This window comes from Anas platyrhynchos, chromosome 14, assembly GCF_047663525.1.
Source record: "Anas platyrhynchos isolate ZD024472 breed Pekin duck chromosome 14, IASCAAS_PekinDuck_T2T, whole genome shotgun sequence".
NCBI classification, from domain to species: domain Eukaryota; kingdom Metazoa; phylum Chordata; class Aves; order Anseriformes; family Anatidae; genus Anas; species Anas platyrhynchos.
Window position 1 is genome coordinate 2,486,305 of NC_092600.1, and position 21,556 is coordinate 2,507,860.

At 46.9% G+C, this 21,556-nt stretch overlaps 1 protein-coding gene across 4 annotated transcripts in view; it reads right to left on the minus strand.

Moving 5' to 3' along the window:
• The window catches only part of FSTL4 (follistatin like 4), a 207,954-nt gene extending 191,967 nt beyond the window's left edge, over window positions 1–15,987 (minus strand). For 2 of the 4 annotated variants that reach the window (XM_027468512.3, XM_027468511.3), the window contains exons 1-2: window positions 15,119–15,225; window positions 10,106–10,241 (exon numbers count right to left, since the gene is read on the minus strand). In XM_027468512.3, the coding sequence (XP_027324313.1) occupies window positions 10,106–10,234 (129 nt within the window). In that variant the 5' untranslated portion in view covers window positions 10,235–10,241; window positions 15,119–15,225. Of the gene's footprint in view, window positions 1–10,105; window positions 10,242–10,345; window positions 10,726–15,118; window positions 15,226–15,799 lie in introns of those variants that run through there. The other 2 variants (XM_072023219.1, XM_072023220.1) reach the window with 2 other exon arrangements.
• Between the last annotated feature and the right edge of the window lie 5,569 nt (window positions 15,988–21,556).

Below are 21,556 nucleotides of genomic sequence, written 5' to 3' on the forward strand. Positions count from 1 at the left end.
TGCCCTATGTCACACTGACCTGGACACTGCCCACTCATGCAGGATCAACCCCACCGAGCACAAGCCTGGAGCTGGAAGACCCCGAATACATCCTGGCAGACACCAGCACAGTCTGTGCTGCCACAGGCACTGGGGATGCCCATGAGGTGGCAGTGACAGTGCCAGCAGCTGCTTCCCACTGGGCCCCAGGACCGTCCTTGCTGCATTCAATGTACCTCAGAACCAGCTTGGCTCTGATTTGGTAATCTGCTCCCAGATTTTAAAAGCTACTTTTTCCCCACTGGTGTCCCCTACAGCAGGGACACAGGAAACAGAAACAACCTCTCCAGCTCCCTGCCAAACACTCGCTATGCGGATTTTTACCCCCGTGGATATGCCTTATTTAACTTCATTTCATTCCCTTCGTGCTCACTGGTCCCAGATGTTTATTTATCTGAGAATGAAATAAAAATAATTTTTCCTCCTTTTGATAGGAAAAAAAAAATGGCCTTCCTAGACATCTGAGCTTTATCCCACCTGATGCTTATTATGGTTTTATTTGTGCTCTGTTTTCACTTAAAATAACTCCCCGCAGACCACGCTTAGACAAAGGGAAGTAAAACAAAGTGCTGTGCATCTCATCAAATCTACCCACAGCCCTTTCTGCATTAGTGCCTTGCCACGGGGTAAGGGAAACCAGAAATCTGCTACTGGAGGATGTAATAAAAATAGAGCTCTTCAAAGTGACAGAAGATAGAAATAAACCAAGGAAAAACAGCTCCTGAAGTAACAGCAGTACCTGCTCGGCTAACAACTGCTGGCCTCGCTTCCCCAGCCTGGGACCCAGGCAGCATCACTTCAACCAAAACAAGCTGTTTCACTACAGGATGCAATGTTTCTCACACAACACATGTTATGTAGCTTTAGCTATTCATTTACTACCTACAGAAATGCTCCTTGTTGTCTGGTCACCACAGTCCCAGCTCACGGCCTGGGCATAGCCCAGCTGAGGCCTGCACCATCCCAGGGCCGAATCCCACCACACATCTCCTGGGCCTGCTCTGCTCCGTCCTGGTGACAAGTTTAAATTTTGTCACCGTTTGTGCATACACAGAAGAAGCAGCTTCTCTCTCCTGTCTTGAAAACAAGTTGTTTTGTTATCAAAAAAGTAGTAGGAGCAGGAAGGCAGAAAGGGGCTCCTTGCCATCCTCCAAGCCAACCAAGAGGGATAAACAAAAAAACAAGTTGGTGTTTATAAAAACACTAAGTTAGTATTCCCCGTAGGATTCTACCTCAGTGATCTCAAGAAATATGGGAAATGGCAGTCAGGATTAGTACAGACTTCAAAGCATTTATCCTCTTTAGGCAGCAAAGCTCTGAGCTGTGCAGACAGTTACACTCCAGGGACCTCTCAAAGCTTTTCAAAATATTAGTTTAAGAGGTGGGGCCCAGAATGAAAAAATCCAGATACAGCCTGATATCATTAAGCCCGTGTACATGTAATATGTGCAAAAGGGAAGAGTACTTTTAAAGTTCCCCTGGAGTCCCTCACTTTAACAAGCTGCTTGAATACTCTGCAGTTCAAAGGCTTAGAAACACTAAAACTAATTACAACTATTACATTGATCAAAAGAAAAAAAGACAATCACACGCTAAAAAAAATTCAAGTGTCAGCTCACTTGTATTAAATACCCTTTTGGTATTTCCATGAAAGAACTGCATAGACACCGAGGAAAAAAACAAAGGTTGGTCTTCAAAGTTCCCCTTCTTTTACTCCGTTTCTCTTTATCACTGTAGGCTCTGATGAATACAAACTACCCAAAAAACAGATGCAAGATTCAGAGGAAAAATCTTGATGGCAATACAATGGGAGAATACGAGGTCAGGCTGCAAGCTACCACTTCATTACCACGGAGAATGTCAGCGCTTGGTAGTCCCCCAAAACATCCCCTTTCATGGAGAAAAGGCCAAAGGCACTGAGAACACTCAATATTTCAGCAGCATACGCTAAAACCTGGGAAAGGAGAAAAACACCTGGCAGCCATGGATGGATTTAAGTGGCCACAAAAAAGAATGAGCTCCAGGGAGAAAACTCTGAGGCCTCTGTCCCTCCAAGTGAAGTGAAACTACAGCAAAACCCCAGTATTTTCTTAGTTTGTCTCCACCTAATCTTTTTTTTTGTAACACAAAAGGAACTATGCTAATTTTCCTCCTTAAGGGCATGCTAAACGTAAGACCTTTCTATTAATGATCTAATACACCGCTAAGACACACTGCTGGTACGTCTGGCCACAGGCACAGCACCGTGACGCATGCTGTGACGGTGGCAATCCCCACAAAAAGGAGCAGTCACCCTTTCTTTGAAGTGTAGGATACTGCTCTCAAGTTAAAAAAAAAAATCAGAGGTTTTAATAACATTAGTAGAGAACCAAACCATTTTGATAAAAATGACATTAAAGTTCTCAGATGCATTGCCTGAGGAATACGTCTCTGCAGAAGCCATAAAGCAGATGGTTATAAATGAGACTTATTTCATGGCCGCCATTTAGTGACTGCAAATTCCTTTAACTAAAAATCTAATTTTATCAAAGCATAGATCATATGTTTTTAAGTGAAAAAAATTGTCTCCAATTTTTCATTCCTTCTGTAAAGCTTCAGGAAAACCGTAACAATTAATGTAATACAGCAGTTTTGTTTGTCAAGGCTCAGTTTCAGTACCTATTTTCCTCCTGTTTAAAGTTAGTTAATTGAAGGCAGAACAAAGGGCCCCTCTGTTCTGTACCTGAAGTACATAATCATTGCTTTTGTGGAAATCAATGTGGTATGGTTGCTCCAGTATCGCTGTTTGCAAGGCATCTATCTACTGGGAAACCACATCTCTGAAAGACAAACCAGACCTGTGTCTGCACATGAGAGCAGATGCAGTGATGAGAAGCACAATTATTAATCCTAGATAGGTTAGATGGACCAAAAAAAAAATCAGAAACAGTTCCCTGCCCACTATTAAACACTTCGTTCCCCAAAGATGCTGCATGGAAGCATTGCACAAACACTTGCATGAACCTCATGCCATTTAACAACTTTCTTGCACAAAGCCCTTTTCTGCCTTTATAGCAGCGAACACCAGCCTTCCAGAAGACAGCATCACGATGTCCTGCCAAGACATAATAGCCAGTTTCTGTTACAGGCTCCTGATTAATGCTGAATCATGGGTGTACAGACAGTACTTCTGGAATGAAGAATCAGATTTCATTCAGAACAAACACTGGGGGAAGTGTGTGGGGTGTTTTGGGGCAGAGTTAAATGCAACTACACATAAGGAATACACAACATACCAAGGACACTGCTTGGTGGCCAAGGAGCTACAAGTGGATTTACTGACAGTCGTTAGTGGCGGATCCAAGCAGCAAAACCACTTATGGGTCCGTTTGGTATCAGGGTATATAAATTCTTTGAACACCTCTGTATAAAAATGCATCAGTGTTAGTGTTATATCCCCACACCACCTTGCTGTACATCAAAGCAATGCTCTCCTTGTAAATCCTTGTTGCAGGCAGACCAGGCCATGGGAGATTCTGCTCTTCCTGCTGAAGCAGGAGGCTCCTCGTTTCCTGACCCCCCTGGACGTGTGCATCACATTATTTCCAAGGAGCACACAGCACTGTTCATGCTCAGATAAAATCCTACCAAAACACTTTATGGTCAAAGGTTTTCTTTCTGTTATGCTTTACTGCAGTCTCCACTGAATTCTTTTTTTTCCCCCCATTCCTGGATGATGGAAGACCCACCACAACACTAAATATAACTACACACCAGTATTTACAGGTATTTATGTATGGCTGTGCATTTGCTGTTCTCTTGTTAGCAGCCTCTGACCACAGGAGCATGGTCTGGCTTGTACCAAGTCTGGTACCAAACAGGTACCAACCGCCCCTGAGTACAGCAATTCAGGGGATAATCTTGCAGTGTTTTCAGTCCTGTCCTTTAATACTGATTGTGATAGAGTCACAAGGAATAATTCATTTTTCAATAACCGTATGTAAAGGTTGGTGTAGCAGTCCTTGCCAGAGCCAATTACCACAGTAAATGGAAGTGATGCAAGAGCCAAAAGAACAGGTAACATTTTGGACCAGCAAGTGATCTCTTATTATTGGACTGTAGCAGCCCTCTTACCAGGTACTTTCGGGAGTGCTCACACAGGATAAAGCCAATTCAGCACATGCAGCTGGGCTCATGCTGGGTCTGTCACAAAATTAGACATTACCTCTGCACACAGCCAGTCTCCAGGGACCTGCTCTCCAGATCAGCCCAACTGCTGTACAATTTCTAAATATATAGCCCTAACTCATTTAGCAAATTAATAAAGAAGTGGCTGTTCCTACTAATAGAGTATTATCCCACGGATTTCCCCCCCACACTTCAGAGCATGCTCTTATCTCAAGTGAGGGGTCAAGACAATTACACTGACCTCCAGCACGGGGCTAGGTGAAGCACTCTGTGTATGGATTGCAGCACATGCAGTAGTAGTGCAATATTATGGCTAATATGTAGCTTGGTTTAACAATCAGGATTTTTCTGTTTACAGCCGTGAACACAATATATTCCTGAAAAAGATTCTAATGAGGCAGAGAACATCTACCTTTTTTTTTTTTTTTTAAAATCAGGCATGAGGAAGAAAATAAGCCATACACTACGGTTTGGAGAAAGCTTAATATCAGGACAGAAGCTGGCAATTTAGATTTGTCCTGTCTAGTATAAACTGAGAAAATCTGATGTCTCACATCACACAGTATCATCTGCTCAAACATACGGTAGCTAATTGAGATAATTGCTGCTTCTCTGATTTATTCACTATTTCAGGACTTCAGATTAGCAGCTCAGGTACAGCTCCATAAATTTCCATGTTGTCATCTGGAAGCTAATAGGAAGCCTGTTTTAAAAAAATAAATATGCAGCTGTATCCTTCCTAACCTAAAGAGGTAAGAAATGCCCAGCCTGATGATAGAGAGGATTCTCAAGTAGAACTGCCTTCCTTTCAAAGCCACTGCTATACCCTCTCTTGAATGGAGGATACACTACATTTGGAAAAAAAAATTGGTCAATATTTAGTCTTTTAAGGTTAATTAGCTTCTGAACAGGATGTCAGAAAATGTAACCATCCACATCATCACAGCAGAGTTAAAATTGCCTTTTTTTTTTTTTAATTTGCAAGATAAGTTTTACTCTGATCTAATTCTCTGCTTCAGGAATATATCAGCATTTCCCCACCTAGATACGATTTTTCACAGTTGCTCAACTGTGACATGAGAAAAACTTACAGAAAATGTGATTCCTGCTAGGCAGTTTGTGCCACAGCTCAGCAGAGCCAAGCACCCTGAGCCTCACAGTCCCTCCTCTCCCCAGGGAACAGCACCCAACCCTGGCCACCTTCAGCACCAAAATCCAAGGTCATTAGCACCTGAGAAACCACCCACAGCTGCGGTCTGCTGCTGGCTGTGGCTGCTATTAGTTGAGAGGTGATAGCCCCAGTGGGCTGGGCAATGTAAGACAACCATGAGGGATCACACCACATGCTACCAGAAGTTTTAAAAAAAATAAAGGAAGGAGGATTTGGGTTCTGGAAGGGATTGCATGCAAGAAGGTACCTTTAAATTGTGCCTAAAGAACTTGTGCACCTTGAACTACATATACACTGCTAACCAGCACCTACAGCCAAAGTTTTGCATCCCTAGAGGGATAATAATACTAGTTAAAATTTAGAATATCTACAAGCAGCAATTACAGCTTTTAAGAGATACCATAAATGCAGGTAACAAGGAATGAATTATCAGCATATCCCAAAAAGTGATACAAAAATAAATAAAAGCCTTGTCTCCCCTTCCCTTCATTAAGGCTTAAAGCAGGAGCAGGCTTTATCACAGTATAGATTTTAATTCCAATCTGATTCTTTCCTTCCTTTCTCCAAACTGACTTACAAGCAGGAAGAGCGCACACACAGCAGAATACATTACTACTAATAATTCTTAAAATAAACACCAGGATATTAGATCTTCAACTGCATATAAAATTGATACACTGTGCCTGTCTTATTCCAAGCTCACGCTCTGAAATTATGCCTCTATTTGAATTATAAGCAAAAGCTTTTATCAAAAGCCTTTGCAGTTTTGTATCTTGCCTCCCAAAGCAGTGCCTGCGTAGTCAGATCAGGAAATACAACTTTGCCGGGGGAAGCAGCACAAAACCATCCCCATTACTCCCCTGCTGCTCAGAATCATCAACTGTGGTCTTCAGCTGAGGCATTAAGTGAAACAACATTGAAGAACCTGCAGATAATTAGAAATTTCAGGAATAATTGATACTCCTGGAGAAGCGCAGTTCAGGCTGTGAGTGGACTCCAGAGGGATGGTTTATCCTGTGTAGGCTGGCACAGAAGGGCTGGTACGACACAGCTGTTTGCAGTCATGCTGAAGGTGAAGGTGACATTTATTACTTGGAGATTTTAAGCAGCTCAGGTGCTACGCAAGTAATAACTAATGAACAAGTCAAAGGATAGATAATCTACACAGCTGAAAGCTTCCAGATGCCAATAAGAAAGTTATGGCACCTTGTAAGTAAGGTGTTTGTTACATCCATTAGCATCAAAATAAGACTTGGCATAGCTGCATATGATACTTTGAGGTTGGTGGTGCAATTTAAGGCAAAAGCAAAATAAAGTGATAAACGTTGGTAAAAAATGATCAAGGAACTCTTCAAATATTTGCACACTGTGTCTAGTGTCCACTTGAACTGTGCTGTCACAGCCCATGGCAGGCAGCAGCACACCAGCAGTGCCTTGCTGCTCTCTGGGAACAGCCAGTTGCAGCACAAGGCAACCTCAGTGAGGTTGAACATCTTGCAGCACGGAAAGGGGAAAAAACAAACGTGCCAGTGCTTGGATCTGTGAGAGCTGCTGTTACCTGTGTGAGCACAGAGAGCTCAGCTTTTGCTCTGGACTGGAGGAGCCCCTGGGGACACAGCTCAGCTCGCTGTGGGAGCGTGGGGTGCTGTGCACATCATGGTTCTGGTGTCTTGTGAAGACTTCTTCAGCAGGAGGGTAGGTTGCAAAAATACAGCTGGGTATGAAAGCTGAAAGTGATTAAGTATTTCTAAAAAAAAATAATTAAAAAGTCAGAGCAGCTCTGGTTCTGTAACCCAGAAGTCAGGAAGTCTGTACCATAACCACCCAGGATCTATCAGTGACATCCAAGTATCTCCTCCACCAGCCCAGCACAAACCACTCCGTTCTAATCTCCTGACCAAATTCTCCCTCAGATTTGATATGCAGAACTCCAGGGTTAGTTCAGGTTGGGCCTTTTCTCCTGTGCTTGTACTGGAGACTCCCCACAGCTACCAACAGTGCCTAAAACTCACAAACTACATTTTTCAGAATTCTTTTCCATTTCAGAAAGGAGATGTGACCCCAGAGCGTACCATCTATTGCCTCAAAAGCAAACCTTCTAAGCCTTCTAAGATAACAAAGCTGTCTGTGAAACATGGTCACCTATATAATGCCCAGCCTAACACGAACACAGCCATGCTGAATGCAGGGGCAAAGCCTTTTCCATAACTATCACCCCAGAGCACGTGAGCTCTATGTATTTGTGGTTTTGAATATACTCCACTCAGAACTTAATTTCAGGATGGTACAACCCTAGAAAGCTGCACGTCCCAGCTCCACGGTGCTCCACGTGCAGCACCCAGAAGCTTCAAGAACTTTTCAGCACCCTCCTGAACCAGCCAGAGAAGTTTCGCAATGTGAAATGACAGCAACAGCATCCAAAAGTAATATGGACCAAGCAAGTTGCAGCTTTTCAGTTTAGTACCAACACTGTCCTTTTAAATTAGGTTTTCTATTTTAATTCATTACACACCTATGGAACTCCAGACTGCATACGCATGTTTATTACTATTCTATTCAAGACTGAAAATATTTCAGAAAAGCCTCTTCTCGGGAACATCCCATAAATTTGAGAGGTGGAAGGCTGAGCATCAGGAAAACAGACACCACTGCTGTGCTTGGAAGTTAATTCCTCATGCAGAAAGGCTGGGTACTGCAGTCTATGGCCTCAAGACTTATTTTTCCCTTTATAAATGCAAAGCACAACTGCAATAATTCTACCACAGACCATGAAGAAATCGATTGAGCAATCTGAACATAAATTAAGCAATGTTTTTGATTCAGTAAACTTGTTCCTATGTAGATCAGAACAAGTATTAGTGAAGGTCAGTGACCCATAGCCAAGTATTTGCTTTGATGAAGTTAGGAGGAATCTTAGATCAAGGCATACTTCAAATTATTTGACCTGTAAATTAACCCTTTACATATTTTTAAAGCAATTTCAGTGAATTGCTATGAGCTTCTATTTGTGATTCAATGATTTAAATGCATGTTAATGGAATTACATATTAATCAGAAGCCATGTATTTGGTAACTAACAAACATTTCTGAGGAATAAAGAGCAGCATCTGAGGCCCTGGCTGGCACGGGCTCCAAACCCACAGCACCGTAAAGGAAGAACAGCCACAGTTCCACTGCACAGGAGATGAACTCCCAATTGAACAAAGCCAAATATCACCAGAAAATAAATGTGTTTTTTTTTCTTATGAAAATGTATTAAGGTTAAGTTTTCTGAAAGATAACAAATGCATTTTGAGAAAACAGCAGTTACCTTCGTTTCGCTGTCCTACCTGAGAGCTACATTCAGGATCTCCAGATTCATTTTGGTGTTACACCATATAAACACTTTCTTGGGGAACAAGCTTTCTGTACAGTTACTTTATTAAAAATCTGCATTATAACTTACAGCCCTGGAAGCTATTTTAACTGCGTTTTGTACATTAAAAGTTTTAATATTCACACCGGTTATAAATTCTGAACAAATCTGAACAAATGCATTTCTAGCTTAGATCCTTTCACCTCAAGCAAGATCAAGTAATTGGTGCAATAACTTCATGGTTTTTAGAGCAAGATCAAATGAATGAATGTCTTTCATGTAGTGTAATAGTTCTACAGCTTATATTAAAATAAATCATTTGAGTAATGAATTTAATTCTTCAGAATAACTTTTTCAAAAATCATAACTAATATGCATTAGCGAAGAACTATTTTTTTAAATACAAAACCATGCCAAATATTTAATTATTTCTAAAAAGCTAAAATGATCCAAGGCAATACAAAAACATTTAATATTTGAGTGCCTGTATACTATGTGTTGACTACACAGCAACAAAGCACAAGAGGAGGTGAGGGTGGTGGTGTTTTCTTCACTTTCACAGAAGGGAGACCTCGAGCAAAAAGCACACCTGAGACAGAACTCAATGTCAGAATCTCAAAATCTCCACTAAAATAGTTATCAAGTCCTGCTAAACAGGAGCCAACCGTTTGACAGCACTGGCTTTCCTGCCACCACAAGGAGAGCCGATGCTGTCACCTTCAGCTCTGAGAGCAGGCTCAGTTGTTCCACAACTGCCACAAGCCCAGAGCATGAAAGCTGAGGTGCCACCACCCTGCACTAAGGCAGGAGTCCCACCTCCCCGTCAGGCTGTGCATTCGGGGTCCTCTCTGGCCAGATCAGCACCGCTGCCACCCAAAGGCCACCACATACCCTCAGTCCCCGTTGTGCCATCAGAAGCCAATGTGGGCTCGAAGTTTGCTGGTCCTCCCAGAACAACCCATGGCTCAGGTATGCTTAGCAAACCAACCATTTCAGGCTTCTCCTGACAATCCAGTGAACCAAGTGAAGAGCCAGGATGGGGTTTGCGTATTGAATTTAGTTTCATGGGTCCCAGTGGCCTTAAGACAGAGCGTACTATGAAGTCTTTGAGGGACAAAGATTGCATCTCCACAACAGCCAGATGCACAATTTTCCTCCCAGAACTACAGCGATATACGCAAGAAGGGTAAGAGCTTGTGCTTCACGGTCCTTTCACAATCATTGCTTCTTCACTGACCTCCTCAGCAGGTATTTAGTACAAATACGTAAGGAAATATGCCCCTGCTTGTTTTCTGTTTTCACAGTACAAAAAGCCTGAACACACACAAAAATAGACAAGAGTTGTAGCTGCAGCAGCAGCTGATCTACAGTACCTCTTGCTGCAACCTCCCCGCATCCGAAAAGAGCCTTCTGCTGCCGGCCGAGTCCATCCATCCCCTCGTGACCAACGGGAAAACCCCAAGCAATACAAGCGATAACCAAAAGCTTCTTGACTTCATCATTTCACGTCTGTTGAAAACAAGAGAACAGTCATAAAGCAACCTCAAAACAAAACCCAGCTCGGATTCAGTAACACGCAGAAGCTTACTGTAACAGCTCGGTGAAATACTTACCCCTAGATTATCCTCTAACAGACATGCTGTTCCCAGCCCGCCCCTGCCAAGCTGGACCACTGGGATTTCCAAATCTAGCTGCTGTGGCAAGGAACAAGCCACCTCAAACACGAGGTTGTGGTCCTGTGGCAACCAAGAGGTGCCTCCACCCTCCTCAGGCAGCGCAGGGTTATTCAGTCACTTCATGCACTTGTACCCTCAGCAAATTGTCACAAAAGCCTCACCAGGCACCGCTGTTCGTTTCTTTGATCACCAGAGGCTCACAGCAGTGACAGAAGATGTTGTTATTCCTCTCAGACTCGGAGGATGACAACTGCCTCGAGCACATTCAGCTACGGCGCTGCCGGAGGCTGAGCTCACGGCCTCACAGGGCCCAGCAGCCAGCCCGGGGTGTCACAGCGACACCGGGAGCACCGGGCCTGTCACTCCTGGTCACACGAGAGACCTGCCCAGGAGGCCGCTGAACCCAGTAAAACCCACAAGACCTGAAGCAAACTCTGTACCCAAGGTCATAGTTCTCCAGCTATGATCTAGGTGAGCCTCTCCGGGGCTGAGCTTTCTTCACTAATTTGCCTCTGTCCCAGCCAGGACATTTCTAAGCCCCCTCAGGCTCATCCTGCCCACCACCAACACCTGGCTCTGCAGCAGCAGGGACTCAGGGAGATATAAGCAAGGATTCCACCACAGCAGCATCCCCTTTGAGAGCTGTTCTTGTCCTTTTTTTTAAATGAATTTGGAAACACAAAGGCAAGCTACTCCAAGTGTCGCCAGGTGGAACTGCCGCATGTCGTGTGTACGTGCGTAACCCTGAGCTACCGCCCTGAAGATCAGCCAAGAGCATTTCAAGGGACACTGGGCTCCAAAAGCACGGCTGGACCTGAGAGCTCTGTACTTCACCTGCCCTTTTTGGGGACAGGACACCAGATTGTGCCCTTACTGCCCATAATGAAGATACCAAAGGGGTCTTCAAGCCTAGCTCCATTTCCACAGCAGCTGAGAGAAGTTTTAGCCTTCCACAGCAGCGGCAGAAGGTGCTAACGCAGACCCACAATAAAGCATGATGACCACTTAACGAAGCAAGGGATGGCACTTCGACAACATGCAAGTGATAGGCTGCTGCTCGGTTTGAGCGACACACATTAACGAGACATTACCCGCTAATGGCAAAATTAAGCCCCTATGACATACCTAGTCTTGACAGGACTCATTTCAGGGTTTTCATACCATGTATTTGCTGCAGGGTGTATCCAAGGCTTAGTGCATCACTATTTGGGACTGTAACTATTCACACCAGCACTGCTTTGGTCTCAACTACTTTGTCTGCCCAGAGACATCCCGTCAATAAAACGACACAGCCAACAGCCACCGCACACCACTCGCCCGCAGAGTTAAGGCATTGCTTTTCCCCAGCACTAATGTAAACACCCTGAATTGAGAGCACTCTGGATGAAATCAAAATTTATTAGGCTCTCTAAATTCCAATTAGAAACCTCAGATGTAATGTTACTGGGGCTACAAATAAATGTTTAATAAACCAAAGTCACTATATCAATAAGCGACAAGCACATTGTTACATTATGAATTGCTCTCGCAGAGCAATACTATTTCTCACGTTTTATAGAGGTATTTTGTATGCTCTGTTGATACCACCACAGCAAATACTGTTTCACTTTGCAGTTCTAGAGACCTCTCATTCGTACGCTGCTTGAAATCACAATCCTAGCCCAAAAGAGGGGACCAACCAGTTTCGTGTATATTTAGTAGATAACCACTAGAAAACATGATGGTGTTTGGATTAAGATGCCTATAACACTGATGAAACTGAAAGGGCAGCATCTGCATGCTAAAACTCCACTTGTTTTATAAATGGAACTGGTAGAGCATCTCTCTCTCAGTTCAGAAATTACTTATTTTTATTGCACACTGACTGACAGAACATTAATTGGTCTCACTCATAAGAGGAGAAGGACACAGCAATATACATTATGATCTGAATAGCCTAAACCAAGCAACAAATGCACGCTATAAATATCAAGCAAGAGTTAATTCTGATACCACGTAGCATTTCCATGCTGCTCCGTGTCCCAAACCGCCCCCCAGCACCCCCTTACCCCGACGAGCCGCAGCACATCTGCCTGAGCGAAGCAGGAGACTCCTGGCAAGATCAGGTCTGCGGCTGCACCATGCAACACTGGGCTGCAGTGCAAAGTTCCCCAAAGTCAACCAAAACATTCGAATGGATGGAATGGACCACTATAAACTCAGCCAAGTTCACCACCAATCTCCTGTCCTCAGCTGAGCGAAGCACAATAAGCAGGACACGAGCCTGTATGGACAGCACTGCCCAGGTAAATCACAGCTGGCACACAGACGTCCTGCATAAAACAAGTCGTGGTACACACACACACACCACGACGATGTTTGCAGAAAAACATTAGAAGCCCCCTGAGAACTGAGGGTGGAGAGGGGAGCCTGTCACCCACCTGCTCTTAGCAACATGGGAGCAAACAGATTTTAATCCCCCATGCAAAGCACAAGCTAGTAATTGTAATGCGGGCACTCCAATTAAACCTATTTTCAAACACAGTAAACAAAGTTACGCATCGCATCCATTTGCAACACCTCCTCTGGTTTCAGAGGAATTATTTCCAAAACCATCCTGGTTTTTATATTATGGCAGATACTACACAAAGGTTGGAGGTAAACCTACAGCTTGTGGCTTCTTCCTCTAAACTAGAGGAGAGCTGCAGCTTTCCTTGCAGCTGGCACTGCTTTGCCAAGAAACACTCGAACAAGAGGCTTAGCACCATGCTCTGTGCTGTTACTTGGCCAAGCCCTGCAGGTGCTGGTGTAACACTGGCAATTACAGCGTGCCCCCATCCTGGGCTCGGATGGGTTTGTGCACACAAATATACAGGGGGAGCCTCAACTCGCATAAAGATTGGGGCTGCACATCTGAATCAAGAGAAACAGCAAGCAGATGTAAGCCAGAGGTACCAGCACAGGCTTTAGGACACAGGTTTTAATACCAGCACAGGCTTTAGGATGCAGGTTTTAGAGCTGCTCAGGCAGAAAGGGTCACCTTGGAGAAGGCAGGCACTAATCACATCGGCCATTTGCGGGGAGAACACCACAAGTTGTTTAAAGCACTTGGGTGACACACGGTACAAGTAGGCAGGCAGACAGATTGCTGCCGGCAGCCCACAACTTTTTCCTCCACAACACAGCAGCTTTTAGAATTCAATTAGGGTGACTGTAATAATATTAAGCAATTTGCCAAAACCAGTTATTGGTTTTGTTTTCAGGGCTACTTAAATCGCAGCTTAACTTTTAGTGCCGAAAAATTAATAGTTCACAATAGCTTTTAATAATTTCCAACAAGCTCCACATTAGAAAGAAAGGTTCAACTTAATTACCTGAAGTTATGGCTGTTGCTACAAGCAAAAAAAAATGCATTTGGACCAAGCCATTGCCTCTATAAATTGGCTCTGTTAGCACAAGATAAGGATCTGCTCCTCGGTTCCTCTGCCACTGCCTGTTCCAATTGCCTCAGCCTTATCTAAACACTATTTCTGTGGCCTGTGAAATAATTTTCATGCCCATAACTTCCTGTCAAGTGCAATAAAGACTACAAATTTAGGAAAAAAAAACATTCCAAGATGACCTTTCAGCACGACATAATTAAGGCAAGCGACGCTTTCCGCCAGCTATCTGCAGCATCTCAGCCACGTGAAGTTTGGATGCGTTGGGAACTCGCTGAAACCAGCAGCGAGGTTTAGCTACGAACCGGGCGTGGGGTCTGTTTGGGCGTAAAAGCACGCTTTGGGGTATTTCAAAGAATTATATTAAATTTATATTACTTTAAATTCAAGCCACTACAATGTTTCCAGGAAAAAAAAAATAATAATAATAATAATAAAGAGAGCATCGGTCCAGTTGGAATGAAGGACCATAAATCTGGCAGATTTTAACCCTTGCTTGCCAGGCTGCCCCTATCACACCCGGGTATGTTTCAGCTCGGTTTATGCTGGGGGCAGCTCCGCAGCACCCCGGCGGGGCACCCGATGCTCTCCAACACCCCCCAGGCGGCTCCAGCCGGCCGGGCAGCCCGGGATTATCACCGATAAACCCCCCCCAGCGCTCTCCGCCGCCAGCAGAGCCCGCGGTGCCCGCAGCCCCCGGAGCCCCCCGAGCCTCGGGTCCCGTCGGGGCGCTCCGGGGGCCGCCGCCGGCCCCACGGCGCCACCCAGGGGCCTCTCGGGGAAGCGCCGACCCCACTCGCGACCGCGGCGGCTGGACCCGAGCCCCCCCGACGGCAGCAGCAGGAGAAGGAGCAGGAGGAGCACCCCCTGCCTCGGCTCGGGGTTTGGGGGGGGAGCCGGCCCTAAAGCAGCCCACCCTGCCTGGAGGGAGCCGTTCTCAGCTCTTCGTTCCCAAGGCTGGAAGTCGGGGCGAAAAGGAGGGAAAGGGGGAAAAGGGGGGGAGCGGGGCGACCCCCTCTGACCCCCTCCGTGGGTGCCCACCTGTTTCCAAGCCCCTCCCGGGTGCTCGGCGCGGAGCGGCAGCGAGCCCGGAGCATCCCCGGCAGCAGCCCCGCGGAGCCGGCAGCGGGAAGGCTCCCGCAGCGATGTCCCCCCCCCCAAAAAAAAAATACAACACTCCGCCAAGCGGGGCACCCCCAAAATCAATAAAATCAGTCAAAAAAAAATAAATCAAACCCCCCTTTTCCCACCCCGGCAGCTCTCCTCCGAGCACCCCCGGGCTCGCACTCACCTGGGGGCTCGGAGCCGGGAGACCGAAGGGGTTCGGGAGGGGGGGTCCGGGGGCTGCGGGACGGCTCCGGCCGGGACGGGAGCGGTGGCGGCGGTGCTGGAGCTGGGGGGGTGGGGGGGTGGGGGGGGCCCTATTTCAGCTCTCTGGGCCGGAGCCGCCTGACGTCACGGCCTCATTTGCATATTCCACCCAATCGCCGGCACCTGAGCGGGGCGCCGGGACCGCCCCCGGGGGGCAGCGGCCGGGGGGGGACCGGGAGGGGTCGGGGGGGGGCAGCGCCGTCGGGGTTCCGAGCCCCCAAGAGGGGATGTGGAGTCCCCAGAAGGGGATGCGGAGCCCTCCCGGCTCGGCTCAAGGGTTGGGAGGGGGGTTTAGGGCCGCCCCCTCGGGGTGCTGGGGCAGGGAGGGGGGTTTAGGGGTGCACCGTCGGGGGGCTGCTGGCGGGCACCCCCAAGGGATGCGGGGGGTGCTGGGGAAAGGGGAGCGAGGCACCTCCAGGCACCTCGCCTGGAGGCTCGGGCGGGTGCTGGAAAGGTTGGGTCGGGGGCTGTGCACCCCAAATTTCCATGCTGTCCCCGTGGTGTGCCCTCTTGCCACCCTGCAGCCCCCAGGGGTGGCTGAGGAAAACCCCCTGGGGATGGGGGGATATCCTCCAGGGGAACCGGGACACTCGGGGCTCACCTCTGGGAAACCTCGAGGGGACGGGGAGGTCCTTTTGGGGTCCCTCAGCCCCACGATGGGACACCGGGACCACCAGCAGTGGGGCACGCTGCGTGGCCAGGGGCTGCTTCTGGTGTCCAGGAGCCGTGGCCATGCGGGAAGGCAAACATTTACATTCATTCATTCTCTTCCCCTTCACATCTGTTAAAAAAAAAGAAAAAGGATCAATATAATCATTGCTCATTTATTTTTTAAAAGGCGTCGAGTGTTTACGAGGGAGGAGTGGGGCTGTAAAGGGGGTTGGGGTGCTGGGTTTCAAAGGGGAATTAGGCACAAGCTGGATGCATCGCGAAGCAGTGGATGCCCACAATTAGCAGCAGAAGTCTGAAAGACCTCTTAAAACACGTCAGTCTCCATGATCCTTCCGATATAGAGCCCTATAGCTGGATTATAGGGAATTAAATTGCATTTGTCACTGGCTTCAGTGTGAGAGGGACAGGGACCCCCCTGCTCAGCTGCTTGAGAAGACACGGGCAGCTCCAGGAGCCAGCTCTAGGCTGGATGGCAATCTGCTGCTTTTAACAGCAGCCCACAAAATTAGCCATGAGCTTGTAGGAAGAGATTCTTCTAAGCTCTTTCATTATTATTATTGCTCTTTGCAGGAGATACCAAGCAAGGGCAGCTTTCTGGGATTTTTCACACTTTTAGTTCCGGCCAGGTAAACGTTGCCCCTCCAAAATATCTTCAGCATTTACCAAAAAAAAAAAAAAAAGAGGTTATTTAATGACTTTTAGGGACTCTTGTTTGCTCTGATTTCCTTCTTCCTAACAAGAATGATCTCAAATTGCTGATTTACGATTTGGATTAAAAATAAATAAATCACAAATGCGACTGGGAGCATCCGCAGTGAATTGTGCACGGGCACTACGAAGCGGGTCCTTGTGGAGTGTTCTGCATGAAGCAACGAGTGCGTATTTCATAGCTGGCCTATAGGCTTAAGAGGTCTGGGCTTTAAAAAAAAAATAAAGCTGAAATCTCATCAGAGAAAAAAAGGTATCTTCAGTGAGATCTTTTTCTCTTTCCTGGGGGAGAGGGGAAAAAAAATCAGCAAACAGAAATAATATCAGTGGAGACAACTCCTTCCCGTTTCCTGAAGGAAAGAAAGAAAAGCCTAACCACTTACCCACATCATTTATTCTGGGAAAATATCTTTCAGACTGTCTGTGTTGTCAGTTTGAAGTATTTAGTCATTTCTCTGTTTCTCTTAAGTCGGACATAAACACGAGATGTATCAGGAGACATGTGAAGCATCCACGCAGCCCTGTTTATTTATACCCACACGCCGGAGGATGCGGGGTGGGGAGGAAGGCAGCTTGCCTCACCCCACACAGCTTGCTGGGGTGACGCTGGCTGCGAGGCGCTTGTAGCAGTTGGCACATTTTGCTCATTTTACATAATTCTGGTGCAGTTTTAAATGCACAGCCCGTGCCTGCTGCGTCTCCACGTGGCCCCTGGGGCTGAGATGAACGAGAGCGCAGCGAGGCAGCTCCCAGTCCCCCTGTGCCACCCTGTTTTTTTTTCCCACCCACCCCCCAAAAGCTGAAGCATCCGGAATAAAATCCAGCTATGCAAGCTGAATTTGGGGCAAAAAGGTATTCCCTGGGAATTATTGCAGAATGACAAGATCAAGCTCATTTTTTCCCCCCAGAGGTGGTTCCCCTCCTCCTCCCACACAGCTCAGCTTCCCGAGGAGCAGGGGGTTGGAGAAAGCCCCCCCAACCAGGACACATGCACCCCACTGGCCCCGAGCACGGGCACTACCTGGGTCCTGCATCACGAACCCAGCTCTCCCCTGTCCTGCCCCGGGGAAAGCCAGGCCCTCCTATTTCAGCCCCATGTCCAAACCCAAGCCCCTTGCTTTAGACAGCTAAACGAGGAGCGGATTTGCCCTGTGCAGGTGATGGATTGGGCAATCTGGCTCACACCAAGTGCCTGTCTGCTCCTCTATCAATTACGGGTGACTGTGTCCCTAACCCAGCTCCCCAGACTCCCTCTCTGACATTACGGCTGCACGGTCAGGTCCCAACACCCAATTTTGGTGACTTCTCTTACACACTTGGCTCCTTCCCAATTCTCTGATACTCTGGTTCCAAATCTTTCCAGTTTCTCCCACCGCCTGAAGCCATTTATAAACCCAAGCACCCTGCCTCGCACCCGGCCTCCAGCCAGCTCCGGCCCTTTCCTTTTCAAACACCTGCAATTCGAGGCTAGTTAAGCTGCAGGAGGCAATCCTCGGGTGAGGAAGATGTACTTGTCCTCACAGATGGCACCTTTTAAAAGCCCCTGGGACGTCTCTGTGCATCCCCAGGGCTGTGGGAGCTTTGCTGAGGGGGTGTCTGCTGGTCATCTGGCTGCAAAGCCTGGGCAAAGCCAGCAGCTCTGCTCCAGAGCAGGGCAAAGCTGATAAATTCTTCATCTTCAGGGCTGGATGAGTTTGAAGCAAAATAATTGTTGCTTTCCTTTGAACTGGGAATTGGAGAGGCCCAAAAACCAGTGACCGGAGCTAGAAGGATAAGAAAAATAGATGGTTTTAAAGACAGCCTTAGGAGGGGAAGATTCCTATTCAGAGAAAGGAGTTTGCAATTATTTTTTCAAAAAAAGACAGGACAGCCCACTGGAAGGAGAATTAAGCACTCTCCCCCCCACATAGGTTAAAAAATATTAAAACCAGACAATGATAAAGCAAAAGCACCCTGCAAGCGTAGGGGAGTTGAAGCTGCAAGTGCCGATGTATTTAACGGGACTTGGGCAAAAACAAGGGCTGCGAAATGGCACCTGGGCCAGCCTTGGTCTCGTGCATCCCAGTGAGAGGAGCTGGAAATGTGCAAACTGTTGTCAGCTCTGACTGATGTGGCTTCCAGAACCCGATGAGAAATTCTGAGCAGCAGATTGGGTGCACAGAGCCCCGCGCCACTGACGATTCGAGAGCGGGCAGGAGTGACCACTGCAGTTAGCTTAAGGGAAAGAGTTTTGGAGAACAGATGGTCCTCTCTTATTGGGCTTAAAAAAATAAAAATCAAACAACAACAACAACAAAAAGGCAAGAAGAAACAGAGCAATGAGCACAGCCAAGGCTCCCTGATTTTACTAGCAAAGGAATTAGCTGCTATCCATCTGAAGTACTTCCAAAATCCACCAAGTGATCTGCGGAAAGGAAGATGAGATTTTCACTTCAAAAACCCAAACTTTGAACGACAGCAAATCAACTCCCCACCTCTGTGTCCGATCCTGCTGTTTAAATGCAGTAATTAAGCATGAGGTTTTAACAGAACGCTGTATTCATTGGGAACAAGAAGCTGAGGGAGTAATAGGACAACAAGATTCACGCTCATCACTTTTTGTTATTTGAACCAAAAGCCTAAATCAGACCTGATTAAACTAGGAACTCGGAACCAGACTCAACCAAAACCAGGGATATTAAACAAATACAAATGTGACAAGAGTCACGATTCAATTATTATGAGTCCATCTTTTAATTGCTCATTAAGATGGCAGTGTGTATCTTTGCCTACATACATTTAGCAAAGCTTTTTCACTTTGACAGCACACAAAATTCTCCATGCCAACTGTATATCTCTTACTTTTTATATCAACTTCAGAGTTGCCAGTTTTTCATTATCTTCTTGGTCACAAATTAATAAGGAGGAACAAATTTAATAGCAGCCTCAAACCTTTAGAGATTATGTCAGCCTTGTGTATCCGTGCCAGTTAAATTACCATTTATTTCTGCTTAAATTTAATGTGGTCATCTTCATACAAACACACACATATTCAAAGCCTGCTCGCACGGCACAGCGTTAGCGCACCGAGGGGCTGCTCTGAAAAGCTGACATGGAGCTCAGACCTGAACTTTTCTACCCACGCAAGGTGCAGCAGATGGAGAGGACCGAGGTCAAGAGCTGAGAATGGGCAGGATTTTGTGGGCGCCGTTCTCCTGCTGTACTGCAACCAGGACAGCCGTGGAGGAGGCTGCACACCAGAGGCACGTCCTTCAGGTGGTCAAAGTGGGTCAAGGCTCACATCTAGAGAGGCGCTGCCCTTGGCGACATGGTCTTCTCTGCCTCGGTCATGTTTTAACAAACGATTGCTCTGTTGGGTGAACGCCTCGGGATGCTGGCAGGGCAGTGACCCACCTGGCCCCGGTGGTGCGCGCGGTGCTCGGTCCCTGCCTCCGGAGCTGTCAGCCCAAGAGAATAAAAAAAAAATAAATCGTAAAAGATGTTTTATACCAAAGGAAATACTAAATGTAGAAACAGTGCTTTGATTCATTTCACAGCTGTAGTCTTTTTTGATTTGTTCGTAATTTTCTACACTACTGCTTCCAATTTGATACTGTCTGGGTCCGGGATGACAATGCGAATGGGATAACAGATGATGAGCTCCAAATACTGAACACAATCATACTCGCCCTACGTGTACCCACAATCAATATGTCACTTGGAGGAAGGAACCATCAGCTACCGGGCAAACTTTGGAATATAAACCATCACAGGGACTCCAGGCACGTTTCTGAACTCCTGGGAGCTGTCGGTGCAGCAGGCTGCCTGCTCTCCATGGGACACGCGAATGGGTCGAGTAAATAACCCCAAATACCTGAGCTGAAGTTGTGGCAGCTTCCAGCATCCCCCTCTGTGTCCAGCCCCGTGAAGCAGAGCCCAGCAGGCTGGGGGCTGTGCTGGCCCCAGGGCCCAGGGGTGTGGGAGCCCCAGCCAGAGACCCAGCTCGGGGCTTCGGAGCAGCACCTGTATCCCTCGGCTTTCCCATCTCTCAATATTTTGTCGCTGTCCTCACCCAGATGCACTGGAGACAGCATCAAAGCCAGTGGACGGTGTTTATCTGAAGACAAGAAAGCACTTTGATCCACAGGCACGGCGGATAACAAGGCATTTAGCTTTTTTTCCAGGCTCCTTGGCTATTTGTAAGTGCAGTCATGTCACAGCGAAGTCGTGGTGCGTGTTCTGAAGCATATGGCGAGCTTTTTTTTCAACTTGTTTTTAAGAGTAACGGTAAAATGATGAGCTTTAGTGGGCTGAGAGGGCTCGGGCTTGCAGCAGGTGAGTGGGCGGCCGGGCAGAGGAGGGGGCCGCTCGTCCTCCTCGCCAAAACGCCCCGCGTCCGACGGACAGGGGCAGGGGAATGAAGCGCACGGAGATGAAAGAAAGCACACCACAGCTGAAGAAAAACCAGCGAGAAATGCGAGTCTGCCTCATTTGAAACATTTGAAGCCTTCTGAAGCACCTTTGTGTTTTATCTCATCGCTTAATAGGTTCCGCTTTATGCCAGCACATGTCTGTGCGGTACGTGGAGTTCAAGAAACACACGGGAGCGAGGGGGACTTGGCGACAGGTTCCTTAAATCCCCTCTGCAGACAGATGGCCAGGAAGCAGGCTGGGAGGGAGAGTGCAAGCAAGGAGGATGACGTTCTTCAAGAAAAATTAAGGGATGTAAGTGGCACCGTCACTGCTCGTGAAGACAAACTCCTGCAAAGCATTAGCCGGGCTCAGTCCAAACAGCAAGGAAATGATTTAGAAGAGGGCTGTGATCATTTACAATTTTTAAAGGTGAAAGGTGTGATTTTGGTAATACCTTAAAATTAAAAGGCCAGCCACTCTGTCTTTAAAATGATGGTTTCTCTCCTGGAAGACTTATCTCATTGTCAGTCCATTAGCAGCCAACCAGAACCCATCCATACAAAAATAATTGGCTATTGATATACGG